The sequence below is a fragment of the Furipterus horrens genome, unplaced genomic scaffold (assembly GCF_987537825.1).
Source record: "Furipterus horrens unplaced genomic scaffold, mFurHor1.1.pri manual_scaffold_11, whole genome shotgun sequence".
Lineage (NCBI taxonomy): Eukaryota > Metazoa > Chordata > Mammalia > Chiroptera > Furipteridae > Furipterus > Furipterus horrens.
In genome coordinates, this window is record NW_028327181.1 from 68938041 (window position 1) to 68962552 (window position 24512).

General features: G+C 38.7%; 1 protein-coding gene and 1 pseudogene across 3 annotated transcripts in view; one reads left to right on the forward strand and one right to left on the reverse strand.

Moving 5' to 3' along the window:
- The window catches only part of TRIM37 (tripartite motif containing 37), a 92858-nt gene that overhangs the window by 57287 nt on the left and 11059 nt on the right, over positions 1-24512 (forward strand). For all 3 annotated transcript variants that reach the window (XM_090292589.1, XM_090292591.1, XM_090292590.1), the window contains 5 exons: positions 4404-4489; positions 7958-8152; positions 12293-12601; positions 18857-18985; positions 19346-19535. In XM_090292589.1, the coding sequence (XP_090148715.1) occupies positions 4404-4489; positions 7958-8152; positions 12293-12601; positions 18857-18985; positions 19346-19535 (909 nt within the window). The remainder of the gene's footprint in view (positions 1-4403; positions 4490-7957; positions 8153-12292; positions 12602-18856; positions 18986-19345; positions 19536-24512) is intronic.
- LOC149998166 (transcription factor BTF3 pseudogene) lies at positions 23343-23879 on the reverse strand (annotated as a pseudogene).

Sequence of the window (24512 nt, forward strand, 5' to 3'; positions counted from 1 at the left end):
TTCTTAAGTAATTATAGTACGGTTATCAAAATCAGGAGATTAACATTACTGTAATCTCACCTTTTATAAAGTTGCCGGTGATGTCCTTTGGTCTAGTATCTGATGCAGGATCACATGTTGCTTTTAGTTAAGTCTCCTTAGTCTGCCGCAGTCTGGGTCACTTAGTTTTTTCTTTTTCTTTTTTAATTTGCTTTTCATGACTTTGACCCTTCTGAGAAATAGCAACTATTTCGTAGAAAGTTCAGTTTGCAGTAGTCTGATGTTTCCTCATGATTCGATTGAAGTTATGCACTTTTGGGAAGAATACTACAGAATTGGTGGTGTAGCCTTTTCAGTACATCATGTGAGCGGGAAGTGGAGGGCATACGTCTTCAGTCTGCACCATTAGGGTTGATTAATTTAGATACCTGCTTAAGGTGATGTCTGCCAGGTTCCTCTACAATTACAACTTTTCCCTTTGTAATTAATCAGTATTTGTGGGGATATATTTTGAGACTCTAAACATATTTTTCTCATTGTACTTTTGTCCATTAATTTTAACCCATTGATTGATGATCCAGCTTGAAAAAGATTACTGTGTTGATTGCCAAATGATGATTCCACTATTCATTCTACATTTATTAATTGGAATTCTACTTTAAGGAAGAGCTTTGCCCTCTGCCCCATTAATTAGTTGATTAATATCATCAGTATGAACTAATGGATTCTTATATTATTAAATGGTTTAATCAATTTACTATCATAATTTATTACTCAGGTTATTCAAGACTTAGCCAGTGGGAACCTGTTAAAGAGCTAACTAACTCCTGTGTCCTTTTGAGATGTCCTCATCCGTTTTTAAGCACTTCATTATTTTCTGGCACTGTAAGACACTCTAGGTTCACCTTGTATTTTATCTGTTCCAGCCATGACATTAGCCATTTCACAAAAGTAAGGTGAGAGTTTCAACTCTCTATTTGAACTTGTTTCGTTCCCACAAATGATCTCAAAATGGATTGTTTTCCCTTAGTGTACCCCTTAGCATATGTGACAAATTGTCTAAAAGGGTTAATGAGTCAAAAATGTGAAGCCTAAGTACCTTTAAGTCTCCAAATCAGAAATTATTACAGTGATACTTTAAGACATTTAAAATAGAACTCAATGGGATTAACATGAAAAATTCTTTCAAATAGTGATTCTGTAAAGTTTAATCCACCTTACTAATAGGTAGATTAAATATGCAGTTCTACCTGAATTACTTTTTATTTGACTGTTAGGTCTTCTGACTTTTTCAGGATTGTTTGAGGGCAATTGGATTTTACCTGAAACTTGACTCACAACCTTTCATTGGGTTGACTTTTTAATCCTTTTTGTAATAGAAGGTGTTTGATTATGTTCTCTCTCTCTCTCTCTACATACACACACACACACACACACACACACACCTACAATATCTCAATTCAGACTATTTTATATACTTTCATAACAATAACATAGTTATTGATGAGCTATTTTGAGCACTTATGGAATCATAAAGTATTAGATCTTTGAATGTAAGATTGATTTCTTCCATTATAGATGAAGAAAAACAGGCATACAGTTTGTTTGGATAATGATTATTATAAACAGCTTTTAATTAACTAGAACACATTTATCAAGTAGACCTTTTTTTCCTTCTCCCTCCTTGGTCTTTCTGCAATAATACTATATATTTTATTCCTACTGTTTATTTATTTTCTTTTCATTTAAAGATAATTATAAATTCTCATGCAGTTGTAAAAAACAGTAGAGATTCCCATATATCCTTTACCAAGTTTTTCCCAATAGTAAATAACATCTTGTAAAACCATAGTACAAAATCACAGCCAGCACATTGCCATTCGATAGTCACGATATAGGACACTTCCATCACCACAAGGATCCCTCCCCCCACTTCAGTAAATCCCCAGTCACACCACCAACCCCTCGTGTTCCTCTGTTCCCCATTTCTGTAATTTTGTCATTTAAAAAAATACCATATCAATGGAATCGCAACCTTTAGGAACTGGTTTTTTAACTTCGCATAAGTTCTCTGGAGATTCCTTCAGGCTATTGAGGGGCTGTTTCCTTTACTGCCGACTAGTATTCTGCTTTGTGGATGTACCACCATTTGTTCACCCACTCACTGGCTAAAGGCCATTGGGAGTGTGTGCAGCTTTTGGTTATTATGAATTAAGCTACTATAAACATTCGTGTACAGGTTTTATATGAACATAAGCGTCCATTTCTCCAAGATAAATACTACTGCTAGATTGTATAGTAATTGAATGATTAGGTTTTGAAGAAAAATTAAACATTTTTCCAAAATGATTAGGTTTTGAAGAAAAATTAAACATTTTTCCAAAATGTTTATACTGTTTTGCAATTCTGTGAACAATGTATCAGTGATCCAGTTTCTCTGATTCCTCACCAGCATTTAGTGTTGTGACTAGTTGTTATTTTAGCCATTCTGATAGGTTTTTAGTGATACCTTGATGTGATTTTAATTTGAATTCCCATAATGGCTAATAATGTTAAACATCTTTTCATCTGCTTAATTTGCCATCTGTGTATTCTGGGTGAAATTTCTCTTCATGTCCTTTACCAATTTTCTAACTGGATATTTTTAATTGTTGAGATTTAAATTATGGTAGGTTACACATAACATAAAATGTACCATTACAACCTTTTTTCCCCCATTTTAAACAGGAAATTTATTTAAACAAGATATTTGATTTGAAGGGAAAACTAGGATTCATTTCTTTTTATTATTGTAATTTTTAATTTTTTTTTAATTGTATTTTTTCCATTACCATTTAACCCCTTTTTACCTCCCTCTCCACTGCAGTCACCACACTGTTGTCCATGTTCATGGTTGCTTTTTCCTTTTTGCTTGGTTCCTCCACCCCGTAACCTCCCCCTGCAGTAGCTGTCACCCTGCTCTCTGAGTCTGTCTCTGTTTTGCTTGTTAGTTCAGTTTGTTCATTAGATTCCACATAGAAGTGAAATCATATTTGTCTTTGTCTGTTCTCCAGCTCCATCCATGTTGTCACAAAGGTTAAAATTTTCTTCTTTTTTACAGCCATTGTGTAAATGACCCATAGTTGTTTTATCCTCTCATTTATTGATGGACACTCAGCCTGCTTCCAGATCTTGGTGACTGTAAATAACGCTGCATAGAACATCGGGTTGCTTATGTTCTTTCGAATTAGTGTTTGGATTTCTTTGGGAATATTCCCAGAAGTGGAATCACTGGGTAAAAAAGCACCATCCAGGGCTGATTTTTAGACTTTAAACCAACTTCACACTGCTGGGATGAATCTCACTTTGCCGTGCTGTGTAATTCTCTTTATGTTTTGCTGGATTTTGTTTGATAGCCTGTTTTTATGCTCTTCATGGTGTTACACATTTCTTTATGGCTGTCTTACAACCTGCTTCTCCCCCAGGCAAAAACTCACAGCCACAGTTCTGGGGCTGGAATGAGTGCGAAGGTGTGCGAATTTCTCCCACTTAGAAGTTGAGCCAGTAGGTGGTGGGAGAATTGGGGGCTGTAGCCCCAGATCTTCTCAGGCCTGGGACCTGTGCTGTAGGAATGAGTGGGGCACGGGTGGTCTAGGCCCCAGTGCTCTCAGCCTGCGTGTCACGGAGTGGGAGGGGAGGAAGGAAGGAGAGAGGCCTTGGTTCAGGGACCACAGATTCGCTGTTCTTACCAATTTTACTACATTTTTTTGAGATGTTTTTCATTTGCTCTGTGTTCCTAGAACTTCATTGCTAGAGTCTTTAAATGGTTGTTTTCAAAGTAATTTTCACCAGTGTCATTGGAGAGCAGGTCTGCAGAGCTTTTCATGCTGTCAAGCTGGGAGTTGATCTCGAGACTTTTTTAAACACCCCAAACTAGCATTGATTAGTGCTGCTCCATATAGTACTTTGTCATTTAAAATAGAAACAAAGCAATAGTGCGTTTTGGTATGAGAGACTGTGTGAGGACTTTGATGGAAGGTAACACCACTTTTTATGAAATAATATTTTACGAAAATAGTATACACAATAATTTGAGCATCTTTCTTTGTTAACCTTAAAATGTATGTAGTGTTTTAAGCCTAATTTACTGCCACTAAGTTACAAATTCTATAAAGCTGTAATCTCTTATGCTTTACAATGGTTTTCAGGTTTTCTCTTTTAACAATTAAATGTTGCCAGCTGTCTTCTTATTTTTTAAAGGCAATTTGACTCTTAATACTACCTGTACATGAGTTAAGGACAAAAGTCCTATCCTTCATTTTTATATTTAAAAATATCCTGTCTTCACAGGAGAACGCTATTATGCACTGTTGTTAAAATTCTTTGCGGTGTGACGGTGATGTTAGTTATACTCCGTGGGCGTCATGAGTTGTGTGCATTCTTAGGTCTGGGGAAAATGATGTGGAGTACAACAACATGGAATTGGAAGAGGGGGAACTCATGGACGACGCAGCTGCTGCAGGACCTCCAGGTACAGAGGCCATGCCCGCAAGCCGCTCTGTCTTCTCCTTTCTTCTGGCCGTATCATATCGTAATACATGGCAGCCGTGCTCTAGATGCCTCGTGGCATTGGAAGTGCTCTGTTTTATATATGGACTTGAGAGTATATTACTAAAGTATTTAAAACGATAATAATCGCCAACATTTGATGTGTGTTGTTATGTACCAGACACTGTGCAAAAGCACGTTGTGTACCTTATCTCATTTACTCATAAAATTCTGTGAGATTCTAAACTAGTCTTTCAAAGCAGCCTCTCATCTGTATTCCTAGTATCCATTGTTGTTCCCCTTCATCCCATTGCCCACAGCATGAGTTCAGAATGAGTTTTTTCCCCTTCATACTACTATCTGATCATGTCACTTCTCTACTTTATTGGATTCCATTTATTTATAGGATAAAATCCAAACTCGTTAATATGGTCGGTACACAGGCCCTTTGTGCTCCGGCTCCTGCTCATTTCTGCAGCTTCTCTCTCTCACACTCCTCTGCACCGTTTCTCAGCCCATCCAGTGTGCCATGGTGTGTCTCACATCTTTGCTTCCCAGCATGTTGTTTTTTCTGCTGTAGCTTTTATTTAGTTTCTTCCTGGAAGCCCTCCTAGACTGCTTGCGCTGGGTGTCTTCTGCTCTCTCAAATTAACCTATTAGAACCTATTTAATCTATACAAGGGGGAACCTCCTCCCCTCCCCAAAAAACAAAATTATCTTCTGGAGGGCAGGCCCCTTGTTGTAGTACAGGCTTTCCCCCCTAGGTGAGTGTTCTAGGAACCCATCTGTATCAGTGCACCAGCTGGAGTTTTCATGCGAGGCTGCGTTCAGCTGCAGTGAGTTTTTTTTGAACTTTCAGTGCATTTGCCCATTTCATGATGGGTGAATTATGAGTATGCCTGCCCACACTGTGCTGAGTGTTAAGCAGTTTTTGACTAATAACAGCATGACCTCCACACCCCACCCTCTATTCATCTGATCTCACCCCAAGCAACCGTTTTTGGTTTCCCGGGATGAAAAAAGTCCTTAAAGCGAAACGTTTTGCCAGTGTGGAAGAGGTGAGACAAACAGCAGAAGCACTAAAAGGCATCAAAATTGACAAGTTCAAAAACCGTTTTGAGCAGTGGAAAAAAAACATTTCGATAGGTGTATTATATCAAATGAAGAGCACTTTTAGGGTGACTGAAGTTTAAGAGCCTGTAAGGGTAAATTCACAATTTTTTATAAACAAATTCTGGGGTTATATTGGGTCCCCCCTCGTATTATAAAAAAATCAAATTGATAGCAACATAAAGGATGTGGAAAAGTAGGGCAAGTGACTGGGAAGGTAGTTTGGGACTAGACTGTGTAGGACCCTGACTTATGCTAATACACATAGGCACTGAAATACCATCAGAAAGTCAAGTAGACGCCCTGGCTGGTGTGGCTCAATGGATTGAGTGCCAGCCTGCAAACCAAAGGGTCGTCAGTTCAATTCCCAGTCAGGGCACATGCCTGGGTTGTGGACCAGGTCCCCGGTTGGGAGCGCCTGAGAGGCAACCATACATTGATGTTTCTTTCCCTCTCTTTCTCCCTCCCTCCCCTCTCTCTAAAAATAAATAATATCTTTAAAAAAAACAAGAAGAAGTCAAGTACATCAGTGTCATATTTTAGCAGGATTAATCTGGCTTGGCTCAGGAAGGGAGGAGACTGTCACTGATCCATTTCCTTTGTCATGAGGTGTTTTATATTTTTTCTTCTCAAGAGCAGTTATCTGCTTACAATTTTCGGTAGCTTTATTCTTTATAGCCAAAAGCTAGAAGCAACCCAAATTCTTTCCCAATTGAATCAAGAAATTGAATATAGTCATATCCTAGGATGCTGCATAGCAATATAGATGAATCTTATAAACATAGTGTTGAACAAAGAAGCAGGATATAAGAGCACATCCATACTTTATCATTACATTTATATAAATTTCAAAAACAGGCAGAAATAATTTATGGTATTGAGCTCAAAATAGACATTACCTTGGGGAGGAATGTTAATGAGCAATTTGAGGAGGTGTGGAGGGAGGTTCTGGGGTACCAGTACTTGGGGGAACATCCATTAGACTGTAGACGTTGGTCTCAGACACACACCCACACCGCACACCCCACAGTGGTGGCAAGGGAGACTGAAATAGATGCTAAAGCCTTTGATGCCCGTGGGTGAACACCATAGTGGGTAGAAAGGGTGGGAACGTAGGAGTGAGGGAGCAGACAGGACATAAACCGCAAAGGAAAGGCGTTTTTGCTAGTCGGTGAGAACGATGGCCTGGAAGGGTAGTGAGGAACAGGAGACTGCTGGCACTCCTTTCTGTACTGTGGGTTCATTTAACACAGACAACTCCTATATTTAAAGAACCGGGTATCAGGGCATTAGATACCATACAGTGGGCTTCTGACCTTATTTACTTACTACTCAGAGTCACCTGAGTAGGTTTTTGGAAAAAAGGTCCTGGATCCCACTCCAGTATTTTCATTCAGTACATCTCGAATGGAGTTCAGGGATCTGCAATTTTAGAAACTCAGCAACTGACTGATATGCAGCCTGATTCGGCAACTCCCTAAAAAGGAAAAGTGTTAAGAAAGAGTTTTGTGGTGGAAGGAGATAGTTTTCAGCCAATTTTAACAGGAGTTCCGGTGGGTACTGAGGCTGAGAAGAAAAATTGGTAATGGAATGATTATCCTTAGAAGAGGAAGAAGTAAGAGAAGGGGGCAGTCCTGAGGATGTGACTGTAGATGAAAAACATGTCAGTAAATAATTAGCCTGAACCTTCTGAATAATTGAACTTTTCTCTTAAGTTGCTTTCTGTTGCATCTCTTTGAAACGCTCTTAAGTAAATAGTCAGAACTCAATTATTTTATGTTATTGTTACATTACCTACTTCTAAGACTTCGGGTAACATTTTAAATGTTGTGTTCCTTTAGAATATATTTAAATTGCTTTAATAAAGGTCGATTTTAACCAATATTTTCATACTTAATATCTGCTAGGCATTGTAGGAGGCACTAGAGAAAAGTCAGGTGGTTTCCTTGGCTTGAAGCTTAGTCCAATATAGGTGATAGAACAGGCTGGCAAAAGTCTCCAGGTCTTTTATACAGTTTGCTGTCTAAAGACCTGGAGAAGATCCCTGTTTTGGTGTCTAGTTCCTTGGGACCCCTGATGCCATGGGACTTACTTCTACGGCCCAGGATGAGGCTGGGGGCTGCTCCTGAGTTGCGGGTGGTGACGAGGCCAAGTGCTCAGTCTCCGTGCTTGTGTCCCCCTCCCTGGCAGTCGGCTGCTGCTTTGTGCTTCTCCTCACGCAGACCCACTGAGGGAGGCCCGTAGATGAGCATTCACACACGAACCCGTTTGTTTTGTCTGTTAAGTCTACTTAAATTTGTGCAAGTACATAGCATGCATTTTCTGTATCTTTCTTTTGCAGGTAGTAACCAGGGCTATGTGGGTGCCAGTAGCAGAATGTCGAGAAGAGCACATGTATGCTCCGCTGCTACCAGTGGTTTATTAGACCTTGATCCTTTCCTTTTAATACGTTTGTTGGACCTAAAGGACCGGAGCAGTATGGAAAACCTATGGGGCTTACAGCCTCGCCCACCTGCTTCACTGTTGCAGCCCACAGGTGAAATATTAACAGTGGTTTCCTTTTTTGTGTGGTTCCCCAAAAGAACTTATATTTTAATCCAAGTATATCATCTAATTGTTGGAATATAGTATGTTTCTGTAGCAAATTAATTTTTCATTGTAAGTCATAAAATGACATGAATCAAATTAATTTTCTGTTATTGTTCAAAGGTGTTTTGTGCAAAAATGTCTAAGTGCCTGAAAGAAGGGTTTTTTTTTTCACTGTTGTTCCGAAAGAAGGTTTTTTAAAATATGATTTGCCCTGTAAATTGTATATATAATTGACAGTTTGATCCATGTGAAGTACAGTTTACGTCTTTGTGAACGGACTTAGTTCTGCAGGCTTCATGAAGACCATAATTTCCAAGTGGAATTGTCTGAATTGAATATAGAAAAAGATGGTTTACTATTACTTTGATGTTCAGTAGCCTAAAAACCTCTGCCAGTTAGCACAGTGTTTTAAGTGCAAAGGTTATTTGTTGAAGATAAAGTAATTTGTGTTACTGTAACACAGTGTATGCACATGTATCAGAGATATAGTTAGTCAGACTCTGAAACTCTCAGGCTTAGTCATTTTCAAGAGCTAAGGATTTACTTTTAAATCACACATTTGAAAGCACCAAATTTTTATTGGAAAGCTTTTAAAAATATGCTGAACATTTTTGTACCTTCTTAAATAATAGTATTGTACCGATTAAATCAGTGATTTGGAACAGTGACTTTAATGCTTCTTTAAAGCAGTGGAGCTCTTCACTCTCGCAGGAACACCTCTGTTGCTTATGAAGACTAAGGGTAGTGTTTCTTAAGGAAGTGCAGAGTTTATTGTAATTAAAGTCCACAGCCTGGGAAGAAATGTTTGCTACCAGGATAAGGAAAAAATAGCACATGGTAAATTCTTAAGTGTTCCCTTCTCTAGAGCTGCTTTCCCGTGACTCTCCAACCCTGAAGCTGTGGATGGGCTTCAGGTGTAACGCTCTGGAAGTCGAGCAAATCTTTGAGGACAGGACATGTGAGTCCAGGTTGTAGGAGCAGAAATGGGTGGTTCTGGTGCATTAAACCTCCAGGGTAGGGGCAGAGACAGGCGGTCTGAGGGTCTGAGGTGGGTGTTGCCTGTGTGTGCCTGTAGATGAATGAGCGTGTGGAAGATGGGTAAGCGCAGCACACAGGAGCTTGTGGGAGAGGATTTCCGCACTAGAGATCTGTGTGTATGTGTTTAAGAAAGGAGCGAGGGGGCGTCAGCTGAGGTCCATCACCTGTTTTTTGGCTCCTTCTCTGCCCCATAGATTGTCAGCTGTAAGTGAAACTCTCTAGTGGAAAAGAGGGGAGCCCTGTGCTAGGAGTCCCCATAAACGTGTATTGTAATTTTTTGTATATAGGAAAAAAATTAAAGTTTAACTTCACTCGTTAAAGAAAGAAAGAAAGAAAGAAAAAGAAAGCAGTAGAACTTCTTACTTCAAACCATGTCTAAGGTGGAGCCTCAGTGTAGAAAACCGAAGTAGAGCTCCACCAGTGGGGAATGGGCTGGAGTCTGGGTTATTTAGGCCCCTTCCTTCTTTCCTCAGGTATCCTTTCTGTAGACTTAAACCAAGTTATGTAACAATTGCCTTTTATCTATGACCCAAGTATATTTTGTATTATATTTGTATTTCTGTAGCGCCACATTGTATATAACTTTATATATTATTCCTGAGGCATTTTTATTCTAGAATACTTGAAAAAATATAGGAAATTATAAAAAAGAAAATAAAAAAATAATTATCACATTGGCAACGGTTTTGCCTAAATTATAACGAGTGTTGTTTGCAAAGAACTAGTGAAATAGACAAGTTCATGTTCTATAGATAGGTATATATATTGGTTTAACCTTTTCTAAGGAAAATATTATAGTAAGTTTAAAACATTTCTATCCTTTAATCATGTAACTTTACTTTTAGGAGTATATTCCGAAGAGAACATCTGAGTTTGAAACTTTCCTACAAATATAGGGTGGGGCAAAAGTATGTTTATAGTTGTTTGTATGGACAATAATTAATAATAATAATACAAGAATAAACTTGTGTTTTGCATACTCACAACTGTAAACCTGCTTTTGCCCCACCCTGTACAATTAAGACTGAAAAATTACAGGTTAGCTCTGCAATAGCATATTTTATAGACTGGTGAAGTCATGTTTTTGAAAACTATTCAATGTCGTTGGAAAAAAAATGCAAAAAAAATCCAAAAAATTAGTTTTTTTTGTAAAATTAATGGTGTAAATGAGATGGTCTTAGTTTCGAATCTAGGTGATTAAAATGCTGATGTCAAGGAGGTTGGGAGGATGAGGCAAATAGTGGAGAGAAAAAGCAAGTCTTGGGTTTAAATGTTCTTTAAGTTTGATGTACTCTTGGGATATCTTAAGTAAAGATGCCCAATAAACAGCAAAAAATTAAGAATTGGAATACAGACAGTTATTTGCCTAAAACAAAGAAGTAAGACTGCAAAAGAGAGACTTTAAAGAAGATTTTAAAAAGAAAAGGGCCAGGGACATAATTGTTGTGAGCATTGTTTTTACTAAGTGTGAGGAAGATGAGCCGAATGAGGAGCCTTATTAAAGTGCTTGCTTAGGTTTCAGTGTTTATTTTGGTTCTTTGTGTATTTTTTCCTTCTCAGTCTGTATACCTTTTATTTCCTTTTCTTGTCTTACTATACCAGCTAGGACAACATTGAAAGGAGTGGGAAAGGGGACGTCCTTGCCTTGTTTCTGATCATGGTGGGAAAGCTTCAAGTTTTTCATCTTAAGCAGGTTTTTTTGTACATATTTATGATGTTAAGGAGGTTCCCTTCTGTTCCTGGGTTTCTAAGAGCTTTTGTTTTGTTTTTTTAATTGTGAATGGGTGTTGTCTTTTTTTAGAGTAATGCTGGCCTCATAGATTAAGTTAGGAAGTGTTTTCTCTGTGTCTTTACTTTGAGATTGTAGGGAATTGGTATAATTTTCTTAAATGTTTAGTAGAATTCACTAGTGAACTCATCTGAGCCTGATGCTTTCTGTTTGCGGAATTTATTAATTATTGGCTTAATTTCTTTAATGGATAGGGACCTCATATTGAGGTTGTCTGTTTATTTTTGAATGAGTTTTGGCAGATTATCTTTCAAGGAATTGGTCCATCGCGTCTAGATTTGTTGGCATAGAGTTGCTTGTAGCACTTTATTATCCTTTTATTCATTCATTCTTTTGTGTTGAGTGAACATCTATTATCAGACTTACTTTTATTTCCAAAATATCTACCTCTTTCTTCCTTCTTGCAGTAGAAAGTGTATTCTCCTTACTCATGTCTCTCATTTCAATATTTATGTAGGGGAAAAACAAGTTAAAAACAACTTCAGCTACTTTGGGAAGAAAGAAAACATTGTTACTTTAGTGGCAGCAGACTCAGTGACAAGGACCTAGTCTTTTTTGATGTTCCATGGCAGTTAATAGATGCATCTACATTTAGATAATAGTTCAGTAAATCAGTTTTTTAAAAGATTTTATTCATTTTTAGAGAGAAGGAAAGGGAGAGACAAAGAGAGGGAGAGAAACATCGATGTGAGAGAGAAACATTGTTTGCCTCTGGGGACCAAACCCACAACCCAGGCATGTGCCCTGACCAGGCATCGAACTGGTGGTAGCCTTTTGCTTTGTGGCACGACACCCAACCAACTGAGCCACATTTGTCAGGGGAGTAAGTCAACTTTTTGACTTTAGTTAGAATATTTATATTTTTATATAGTATGTAATCATTTTTGACTAAGTAGTTGGCTATGTTTTGAATTATGAACATAATAATACCTCAGTGTAGAAAATTTGAGAAAAATAGAGAAGTGTAAAGAAGAAAGCATTGTCAATAGAGCAGCTTTTTATAAACTTTTAGAGTTAAATGTATAATACAGACTTGAGTGATTATAATGTTACCCAGGTTCTAATTTTGAAGGTATGAATAAAGTTATTTGTGATTATCTTGATTTTCATTCATGACATTTAATATATAACTTTTACTGTTGATACCAACTAAAGCATTGTAATTTATTTACACATCAAATTTGCATATTTCACAATGCAAAATGATTTCATAATGCTAAAATCTGTATTAATATGAGTTGTCATTCTCTCTCTCTGAAGCCTCATATTCTCGAAAAGATAAAGATCAAAGGAAGCAGCAGGCAATGTGGCGCGTTCCCTCTGATTTAAAGATGCTAAAAAGGCTCAAAACGCAAATGGCTGAAGTTCGATGTATGAAAGCTGACGTAAAGAATACACTTTCAGAAATAAAAAGCAGCAGCCCTCCTTTTGGAGACATGCAGACAAGCCTTTTGTGTGCTGAGCAGGCAGCTCTGGCTGCATGTGGAGCTGAAAACTCTGGCAGATTACAGGATTTGGGAATGGAGCTCTTGGCAAAGTCATCAGTTGCCAGTTGTTACATACGGAACTGTAAGTGAACAAGATCCTATTAGTGTCATTTCTCCACATGACTTTTGGGCAGCTAGAGGATGGATTATTTTCAGAATAATAATACTTAAAAATCTCTCTTAAAATGAATTAAAACTACAAATATGTACAGTCTTTTCTCCCATCTAAAATGGGTTATGTTTTCTCCTATATAATAGAGCTAACATCTATTGACTGCTTATTCTGTACTGGGCAGCAAATAACACAAAATCCTTAACCTCAGGGATCTCGCATTCACATATTTATATGGTGGGAATTGGCCATTAAAATATGTAGACACAGAAAGATAATTGCAGTTGGTAAAAAGTAAAAGGTGCTGTGAAGGAAAAACAGAGGAGAGGGATGGAAAGGCGTGCGCTCCTTTAGTTGGGCTGGTCCGAGAAAGTCTGAGGAGGCAGCATTTGGACCAAGGCCTGAGGGTTGAGAAGGTGGCGGCGCTGCAGAGGTCGTGGGGGCCGTGCTCAGGGTGAACAGCGGAAAGTGAATGCAGAGCTACTGATGCGGGATTTGCTCTGCATGTGTGCAGGCGTGGCGGAAGACCGGGAGGGCTGAATATGGGGTACAGGGAGCACAGCAGAGGGGAGAACGGTGGGGGACACATCAGACAGGTGGGCACTGTCTAGTTCAGGGAGGTGTTTTTGTAAGACCCCAGTAAGGATTTTTGTGTTTTATTATTTTAGGAGGAAATCTCTAGAGAATATAAATCGGGGGCATGTGTGTGTGTGTAATTATCTGATTTACCTTTTACAGTGGTCAGTTGTGTGGAGAAGGGTCTGAAAAGAGCTGAGAGTGGAAGCTGTGAGACCAGTACACAGCCTGTAACAATAGCCTGTGTGAAATACGGTGTCTTATTCTGGCGTTATCACAGTGGGCGGGTGGACTTGCTCGTAGTCCAGCAACCTTTCTTGACTGAAGTTCCCATCTTAATTCTTCCAAAGATGGCATATAACTAATATTATTTTAGATACATAGAGAACTTACTCCATTACATGCAGTGGATATTTTAGACCAGGAGGGCTCAATTCTTTCCCATAAGTCTAGTGAGAAAGTCTGGATAGTGTTCTAGGGAAAGGAAAAAACCTAAGAATGATGTCTTAGTGTTTGGCCTGGGAAACTTATTGTGACAGAACCCACCGACTGTTCAGTTATTAGGGGCCTGATTGCCCGCTGCCAGAAGCATAACTCTCAATACCAGAGTTTAGTGAAAAGAAAAAGAATTGTTTATTTAATAGTTACATAGATTTAGATTATTTGCAGATTTCTGCCATTAAGTCTTATTTTCTTTATAACACCCACAAACATATAGTTCTGCCTCCCCCTACCAAACCAGACTAGTTTTAGAAAAGTCAGAGATACAGTCTTCTAACTTCCCAGACACAGTTCAGCTTTACTGACAGCTCCCAATCATTCGAACCTGATTGGGGAGGTTTTTCCTGTGTTGTGGTGCCCTCCAGCTCTCAATGCGGAACCACATGGAGTTCCCAGCCTCCTTGTAAACTGCATGGAGTTCTCCCTTTCCTTTCAAAGCTGCTTATTTTTAGTTCCCCTAAAAATGTCTGCCACTTATTTTAAATCCCTGACTGCGTCCTCTGATGCAGTGGCATGGTAACCAGTTCTGACCATTCACAGAACCTTATGCAGGCTCTGTGTGCTCTTTCTGTACCATTCCATGGTCCAAAACCCCTCTCCTCTTCTTGGGGCCTTGGAAGAACCAAAACCATTTGCCTAACAAAGACACTAGCCACTAGCCACAGGCATGTGAAGGAATCTTAAAAGCTGTTTCCTTTCCCCAACCCCCAACCCTCAGGCTCTGGGGATTTTTGGAGACCCCCAGTCTGTAACATTATGACCGGTGGTGTCATTGAGATGCAAGTCAAATATGGAAGAAGAGGAAGGTGTGGTGTTTCAGGGGAGGTAGGAGCAGGAAGTCAGCAATTCTTTTTTAAGCTTGCTAAATTTGAGAGGTCTGCTAGAAATCCTAGTTAAATATCTTATAGGCAGGTGAATAGTATGTCAGCCTGAAGCTTATGAGATCAGAAAGCTGGGCATCAACAGTTGAGAGTCAGTGGTATCAGATGTTGTTTAAAGCCAGGGACTGAGTAAGATCAATTATGGAGGGAGTTTAAATGGAGAAGAGAAAGTTTGACTCTGGGTCACTTAAAAGTCCTGGTAATGAATGGGGAGTCCAGCAAAGAAAATTGAAAACAGCAATCATTAAGGTACTAGAAGGGATGATATCTCAAATATGTTAAAAACGCACCTCAGAAAGAAGTGGAGTGGTTATACCACTGAGCGTGTCACAGAGGAGCGCGTGAGGCCAGACACGGGAGCGTGACCGCGCAGCTGCTTGCCGAAGCCTCGCAGTGAGCCGGGCGGTCCCTGGAGGCGGTGTGGGGTCAGGGAAGTCAGTTGGCTGTGTGTTTTAAACTTAAGCCTGCATGGTTCCCGGCCCCCCCCCCCCCCCATTATGGTACAATATACGCAGCATAAAATTGACCATCTTAACTGTTTTGGGGATACAGTTCAGTGTCATTTAAGTGCATTCCCACTGTTGTGCGACCCTCAGAGCTGTCCGCCTCCAGGACTTCTTTATCATCCCAGAGTGAATGCTGCTCATTCCTCCTTTCCTCCAGCATTACATTTTATTATATTTAATTTGAGGAATTGACATCTTTTCAGTAATAAAGCATTCATATCTAGGAATGTGGTACTTTTCTCCATTTAGTCAGGTCATCTGTTAAATACATACAGAGGGAGGGACAACAGTGGGTTTACAGTTTTTGTATGGAAAATAATAATAAATAATAACACAAGAATAAACTCTGTATTTCATGTAGTCACAACTGTAAACCTACTTTTGCCCCACCCTGAATACTTTTTCAGAGTTTTAGTTTTCTTTGTGTAAATTTTGTATATGTTGTCAGGGCAGCCTTCCTCAGAAATCACCGGGAGACAGCTGTGGGATCAGGCAATGGGTTTACTGAGGGAAAAGGGGAGAGGGGGATGGAGGGGAGAGGCAGCTCCTGGACCAACTCAAGGGCCCGTAGCAGCAAGGGAACAGGGAATGGGGGACTCCTAGTCCTCCTCGTGGGCCCACTAAATGAAATTTTTTAATTCTGAGTTTCTCAGTCAGTTATCTTGAATTTTCTAAGTAGACAGTCATAAAGCCTCACCAGATAATCATAGTTTGTTCATTCCTTTCTGGATTTTCATATTGCATTGTCTAAGTTAGGACCTCAGAACAATGTTAGCTAACAGCAATAATAGAATTTTTGTAATGTTTTCAGCTCTGTTTAGGAATTTCTTATTTTTTTCTCAAATTCAAAGTAAGCTATGTGTTTCAATTGTTAGTTTTTATCAAGTTAAGAGATATATCTTTCTGTTCCTAAGGACAATGTAAATAGTTTATTCTGTGTCCAGTATCATTCTAACTATTCTAAGATACGTGTATTAACTCTCTTCTCTTAATCCCAATAACAACTCTATGAGGCAAGTTATTTTATCCCCAAGTTATAGATAAACTGAGGCACAGGACATTAAGTAACATTCCCAGAGTTTCACAGTGGTAATATGACGGAGTCAAAAACTTAAACTACAGAGCCTCTGACTTTTACCATTACACCAAACTATCTCTGTTTCTTCTTAATAAGAGTTCTTCAGGGTTGGGGGGTACCTGTCAAAGCTCTTATATTATTTTGCCCTGTTGCTTTGTTACCATAAAGAATTACATTATTTATCTAATGTGGACCGTTGTTGAAATACTGAAAGAAATTCTCTTTGGTTTGGTTTGTAATTAAAAAAATATATAATGCTCTATTTACTTCGCTGGTATTTTACTTAGGATCCTTGGCTATGTAGCCATAAGTAAAATTGAGCTAGAGTTTTGTTAAACTATTTCTAACCCATTTGAGTTCCAGTTTTATGCTTGCCTCATAGAATTTCCGTGCTGTGAAATTATTTAACATTATCTGCTCTTTAAAAGTTTAATGAAACTCATTTGTAAAACCATCTAGTAGTTCTTTCAGGGATAGAATTTTAAGAATTTTACCAGCCTTCTTAATTTCTTTGTGCTTATAGATCTCATATTTTGTTGCTTACATCAGTTTCCATAATTTTCCTAGAGAATTAGTTATTATTGGATATTTAAATTTATTAGTATAAAGCTACTTATTCTGTTCTCTTAAATTTTAAAAACTTCCTCAGAATACAGGGTGTTAACTTTTTCACTTATTCCATTGCTTATTAGTGTTTTCTTATTTTTTCCCTTGATTTGACCTGCCAGAGGCTGGAACGTTTTGTTCATCTCTTCAAAGAGATTTCTTTCATTTGCTGTCTTCTATCCTTCTCTTATGTTAATATGTGCCTTTGTTTTTCTGCTAATGCATCTCTTTGGGGTTTTTTCTTTTTCTTAATAATTTTTATATACTTTGCAATGGAAAAATTGGTCATAATTTTTTCTCACAGTATTTTTTTCCCCAAGTTTTCAGTTCAGCAGTGTATTTACGAACTTGTGTGACTATCACCGTTATCTAAGTTTAGAGCATTTTCATCACTCCTTTCCCCAAAACTCCATACCCGTGAAAAGTTACCCCCCCTTTCCCCTTTCCCTCCCCTTGTCCCTTGGTAACCACTAGTTTATTTTGTCTGTATGAATTTGCTTTTTCATATAAATGGAATCATACAATTGAAGTCTTCTGTGTTTGACTTCTTGCACTTGGCATAACAGTTTCAAGGGACATCCGTGTTAATTCTTTTTTATGGTTGAATGATACTTTATTATACTTGTTTATCTAATCAATTGATGCACATTATGATTTTTTTCCTACATTTTGGCTATTACAAATAATGCTACTATTGAACAGTCATGTACAAGTGTTTGTGTGGGTGTACATGTTTTTACTAATCTTTAATATATGCTTAGGATTGGAATTGCTGGGTTATAAGGGAACTATGTTTAACTTTTTGAGGCATTGCCATACTGTTTCCAAAGCTGCACCATTTAACAGTCCCATCAGTGGTGTAAGAGGGTTTTGGTGTCTCCATATCCTTGTCAGCACTTATTACTGTCCTTTTTTTTTCTTTGCTCATTGAATTGCCTTGGTTGGCCCCCTTGTCAAAAACTAATTGACCATAAATGTAAGGTTTATTTCTGGACTCTCAGTTCTGTTCCGTTGATCTGTATTCCTGTCTTTACACCAGTACAACACAGCCTTGATGATTGTGATTTTACAGCACGTTTTGAAATCAGAAATGTGAGACCTCCATTCAAGATGGTTTTGGGTAATTCTGGATCTTTTGTATTTTCCTGTGAATTTTAGAATCAGTTTGTCAATTTCAGCAGTGAAAAAAAAAAGATAGAAATTTTATAGGGATTGTGTTGAATTTGTAGATCAAGTTTGGGAGTACTGCCATATTAACAATATTAAGTCTTCCAAGCAGTGAATGAGCACAGAGTATTTTCTTGTCTTTATTTTCTTGCAACAATGCATGATAGTTTTCAGTGCACATGTCTTATAATTCTTTGTTTAATTTTTTCTGTGTTTTCTATTTAATGCTGTTGTAAATGGAATTGTTTTTTACATTTCATTCTCAGATTGTTCTTTGCTGATGTATAAAAAAATCGATCATTGGTCTTGTATTCTTCTGCCTTGCTGAACCCGTTTATTACCTTTTAATGCATCTATTCTGCTTTTCAAATTTTTATTTTAATTCTTTTTCTAGTTTCTTGAGTCTGTGCATGTTAGGCCATTTAGTATCAGTTTTTTCTAATTAATTCATTTTCAGGCCATACATTTTCTTCTTACTGATTTAGCCGTAGACATCTGGAAGTATTATAATTGTGGTTCATTTCTAATTCAGCATTGATATTTTCTTTTGAATCCAGTAATATTTCACTATTTCCAAGTGTTTAGGGGTTATATTTTTGTTGTTAATACTTTGTTTAATTGCATGGAGGTTGGAGTATATATCTGGTATTTTTTTTTTTTTTCTGTTTTACTTTTTTTAGTTTTGTGAGTTAAGACTGCTTCACAAGTAGCAAAATACATGTGCTTTTGGAATAAAACCCTAAATAAACCAGTTGGGATGAAGCATCCTCTGTTTTGTTTTTCATTTTTGACACAGTAGATAGCATGGTAATCTTCCAGGTATGGTAAGATTAAACCTTGCTCTGACTGCCTAGGTAGTGACTTTTGTGCTGTTCATCATATTCACAAATGTTTTAAAATGTCTTTGCAGCGACAAGTAAAAGGAGTAATTTACCCAAGCCAGCTCGGTCCAGTATAGCAGGTAGCCTGTCGCTTCGAAGAGCAGTAGACTCTGGGGAAAGTAGCCTTTCAAAGGGAGACTGTCAGCCTCTGTCTGAAGGTAAATTTGGGGAGTTTGGAATATAATTCCTAGAGATGAATGTCTGTTACTTGAAACTGATCTTGTGGTATAGCTTTCTTTAGACCTTTAAAGTCACCAAAAATGCTGAAACTTGATTCAAAAGTTTCTTAATCTCACAACAGAATAGACCTATCAGTGAGAAAATGCATCCATTAGATTGCATATTCTGGGCACTGTAATTGTAAATACTTGGCATCAAAAAGACTGCAATCTGTTTTTAAATTAATTTTTAGTTTTCTAGTAGTTTAAAATGTATATATAACAAGATCTTCTAAGGTGGAAACTACAGAGAGTTTTTTGTTTTCCTTTGTTCTGAATATCCCCCTTCTTTTTCTGGAGGTTCCCCAGGAAGCTCTCAGTCCGGGAGCAGGCACAGTTCTCCTCGAGTCCTGACGCATAGCAGTATCAGTGATATTCTGCCGAAAGCTGAAGACCAGCAGTGTCAGGCTTTGGATCCAGATGCTGTTGTGATCACAGTTATCAATGGCTTGCCTGCTGTTGAGAAACGGAGGAAAATGACCACCTTGGGGTAAATTCAGTTCTTTTGTTTATGTAATGGAATAATAGCTTCATAATGAACAAAATTAATTTCCACTATGTTAATTTTTTAGCAGACAGGAAGTTTATGTGTTGTATTAAAAGGTAACTTTTTAAAAGTTCAGAAACCTTACATTTTTTCTTAATGGAATGAGATAGTACTTAGAAGTTTAGTCTGAATATGTTAGAGCTCATTTTCACTGAAGATAATAATGGTGTGGAACCTTCTATGAACTCTGCCTTGTGATACGCGTGCACGTGCGCTTTATTTTTCCCACACTTTTCAAAGACATCTGGGATGTAGATTTTTTTAAAGTATATTTTATTGATTATGTCGTTACAGTAGTCCCAATTGTTTCCCCTTTGCTCCCCTCTGCCCAGTATGCCCCTTCCCTCCAGCAATCCCACCCCTCTTAGTTTATGTCCATGGGTCGTGCATATAAGTTTTTATTATGACTACATAGGAGAGACTGAACACTCTGAAGCAGTGTATAAAGTAAGCAAAGGATTTTAATATTGGCCAGCAGTCGGGCAGACCCTGAGGCTGGTCTCTAACAAGCTCTGACGTGTAATAGGGTGTAAATGCTGGGTTATATACTGATGATGTCCCTTTGTTTCTTCTTTGGTGGGAAACAGCCGTAGGAAGAGCGGGCTGGGCAGGACTGCAGGAATGTCTTGGCAGTAAAAAGAACAGAAATTCGCAAGGCTATAAGGTCGTCTTTAGCTTGCAACTGCAGCCTTTTAGTTAGGTCAAATTCTTTGTAAACCAATTAATTTTGCAAAAATGCTAGACACTTTGTGAGATATAACTTTACAAGAGTTATAGACAAGTTACAAGCAAATGGAAGGAGATAGGGTCTAACCTGGGGTCTTTAAACTTGTAAATCACTGAATGGCTGTAACATTCTTTTTTTTTAATTTTTTTATTTTTTTTAAGGCTTTCTAGCAGGCCTTTGCTACTTCTTACAAAGAACATTTGAAGCCCCCACATATTTACATATTTAGCAGACCTCTGAAACTTTTTACAGGGAATATTTGGTGCCCCTACACTTCGGCTTCACCCTTTTCTATACTATTCTTAACTTCCCCCTGTCTATTTTGTACCAACCAATTATGCTTCTTAATCCCTGCACCATTTCCCCATTTCTCCCCCTTCCCCCTCCCAGCTGATAACCCCCCAAATGACCCCCCTACCTGTGATTCTGTTCCTATTCTGGTTTGCTTTGGTGGATTTTGTTTTTATTTTTTAGATTCAGTTGTTAATAGTTGTGTTTGTTGCCATTTTAATGTTGATAATTTTGATCTTCATTTTCTTAAGTAAGTCCCTTTGACATTTCATATAATAAAATGGCTTGGTGATGATGAACTCCTTCAGCTTTACCTTGTCTGGGAAGCACTTCATCTGCCCTTCCATTCTAAATGGTAGCTTTGATGGATAGAGTTATCTTGATTGTAGATCCTTGCTTTTCATTACATTGAATACTTCTTGCCAGTCCTTTCTTGCCTGTAAAGTTTCTTTTGAGAAATCAGCTGACAGTCTTATAGGCACGCCTTTGTAGGTAACTCTCTGCTTTTCTCTTGCTGCTTTTAACATTCTCCCTTTATCTTGAAACTTTGGCATTTTAATTATGATGTATCTTGCTGTGGTCCTCTTTGGGTCTAGCTTATTTGGGACTCTCTGCTTCCTGGACTTGTATGTCTGTTTCCTTAGCCAAATTTGGGAAGTTTTCCTTCATTATTTTTTCACTTAAGCTTTCAATTTCTTGCTCTAACCTCTTCTTCTAGCACCCCTATGATTCGGATGTTGGCACATTTAAAGTTGTCCCAAAGGTCCCTCAGTCTCTCCTCATTTTTATCAATTCTTATTTCCTCATTCTGTACTGGTTCACTGTTTTGTTCTTTCTTATGTTCCAAATCATTGATTTGAACCCTGGTTTCCTTCCCTTCACCATTGGTTTTGTGTGGATTTTCCTTCGTTTCATTTAGCATAGCCTTCACTTCTTCCCTTATGCATCTGCCATACTTAAGCATATCTGTCAAGCCTGTGAGCATCTTTATCACCAGTGTTCTGAACTCTACATCTGTTAGGTTGGCTATCTCCTCGTCACTTAGTTCTCCCACTGGAACCTTGATCCGTTCTTTTGGGCCATACTTCTCTGTCTCCTCATCTTGACAGGTTCCTGTGTTTGTTTGCCTCTGTGTCTTAGGTAGAGCTGTCGCAACTGTTACATTGTAAGGGGTGGAGCCTTAGGTATTCCTCAGTACGGGGTGACCTGTTTCACCACATTGTGGCACTGTGTGGAGGGAGGGATCAGAGAGGGAACAATGCTGCTTGCTCAGCACTCGTCCCTTTTCCAGGCATTTCTCCCACTTTTGTATGGGACTGGTGCCTCTCTAGCTGTTGCCCTGGCTGTCGTTCCCAGAGTGGGTGGGTCTGTGGACATTCTAGGACCATGGGGGCCCTTTAAGCAAGCGGACTCTGTGGAGACACCAGCAGTTTCTTCCTCCACCCCAACCCCCACTGGTTTGCATAGTTAGAAGCAATGAGGCTTGATTTTCCCCAGCACTGGGACTGTGACCTGCGAAGTCTGGTGAGGAGCTGGGAATGCTTACCAGGTGTCCTTCTCTACTTTTTAAAACATGTGACTGCGCTTTCTGCCGCCCTGCTGCTGCCACCACACCACATCCTCTCTGCTCCAGTTCCGCCCCTCCTGCCTGTCTAGATGAGTATTTCTTCTTTATACCTTTGTTTGTTGGACTTCCATATAGCTCGATTTTCTGGGACTTCTGGTTGTCTCTAGTTTTGAGGTAGTTGTATTCCTTCTTAGTTGTGGAGGGAGATGCAGCGTGTCTCTCTATGCCTCCATCTTGGCCAGAAGTCCATAGATCTTTTACACATACTCTGTATGGAACAAAGCACTTCTGGCAGCTTTATTTTAACACTGCTTTTATCTCACCTTTTTTCTCTCCTCTAATAAAGTGTTCTCAAAACTCGTAGTTGGAATTTCCCAAAAGGGTGTATGTGATAGTCAACGCTTGACAGAAGAGAGAGTGGCTGTGGGATATATTGTCTATGAATGTGCTAGATGCTAGATGAGCCTTAATAGCCATCTGCTGCTCTATTTTATGGATATTAAATACACTTCTAAATTTAAATAATGGAATAGTTCCACCTCGGAGACTTGGAAAACAACTTTGAATTAAACTTAGAGAAAGATTTACATCTCTTAAGTGTACTTAGTTTTATACAGCTTTAAGGTTTGGATAATTACCAAGTCTAAAAGAGTAGCTGGTTTTTTCCTTTTCTGTTTTAGCTCAAGTTTAAGCAGTGAAAAGGTGTTACAGTCATTGGAGATTATTTTGTCCTCTCAATTAGCCTGATTTTATACATGTTCCTTTCAAGTTGAAGCTGCAACTAGCTTTTATATTTTATTTTTCATGGAGATATTTGTATCTGCCTTTATTCATAAAGCTTAAATGTATATGAACATAGATTTTTTTCTAGACTGTAAAATTCTTCATAAATGTCTGCAGCTCTTAGCTATAATCCTCATTTTACAGTTAATTGTGTCATCGTCCTGGCTCATGTGGTGTTTTCCAGGTTGGGTCTCTTTTTCTTTCTTTTTTTTTAATCTTGGTTTCAAACTTTCTTCCCAGGCTTCTTCAGCTTAATTTGCTGCAAAGAATGATTTGTGTATAAGCAAAAACTGAAAAGAGCTGCAGTGTCCAAGGGGCTAGGCCTTAAAAATATTAGAGATCTGGATTTTATCAGACCCATGAACAAAACTTGAAAGAGCAGTCATAATATAAAATAGCAGCTCCCAGTAACTTCCGCAAGTTTATCTTCTTCAGAAGCTGACTCAAACCAGTTCGCTTCATTCTTGGAAGCCTCATCAACATTCTCCACAAGACCTGGAACTTCATCCTCCTCCTCCTCTCCTGTAGCAGGTGGTGCTTTTCCATCCAGATTGTTTGGGCAGAGCTTCAGCCAGTCTCCTTAAGCTGGTCAGACTGTCGGCACCAAGCTGCTTTAAGATGCTGGGCAGCATTTCTGTCAGCTGCTTTGTCTCAGCGTGGCCTGTAATGGTGAACGTGTTCGCTACCAGAGATGCCTGAACTTGAGGGTTGTTCACGTGGATCACTGTTCCTTGGTTTGTGACCATATTTACCTCTTTAGTGCCAGAGATGTGGTTTACTCCCAACTTCTTGAAGGAGAACTAATGTTTTTATCATCCGCTGTAGCTGTTCTGTGAACCACCTTCTTCTCCCTACGAGCAGTGCCTTTCCCACCAATGTGCACTTGTGCCTGCAGTTTGGGGAGTTCCTCTTGGTTCATATAGTTTCTTCCATCTTGTTGGAGAGAAAACGGGGCCGTGTAGGGCACTAGGGTTGGTGCTCAGGGGGTGTCTTTGGGAGACCAGATGAAAATAAGCGTGCACATGCAGGGACGCAAGATGGCAGCTAGAGCTTGGGTCGCTTTTTCATTGCCTGATGTACAATAAAGTAGTGTAAGCAAAATTTAAAAATACTAATTAGTGGTTCAAACATACAAGTAAAAGAAAGAATATTAAGTGAAAATTTCCCCATTTTTGTCTTCCATCTGCTTAGTTTTCCAACCCATTGCCCACACACATTCCTGTTCTTCTTAATTTTTTATATGTGGTATGTCTTCTCAGTTTTTATGTATACTTAAGCAACTGAGTATATAGCTTTTTTAATACAAAAGATGCACCTTGTTTCCTTAGTAATAGATCTCGAAAGTCCACGTTAGTGGGAACATATTGTATTATTTAGGACTTCTACTTTTTAATTGGAATTTTTGCTGAGATACTTGTAGATTCACATGCAGTTAAAGGAAATAATGCACAACCCTGACTGGTATGGCTCAGTGGATTGGTCCTGCAAACTGGTAGGTTACCAGTTCGGCTCCCAGTCAGGGCACAGGCCTGGGTTGCGGGCCGGGTCATGG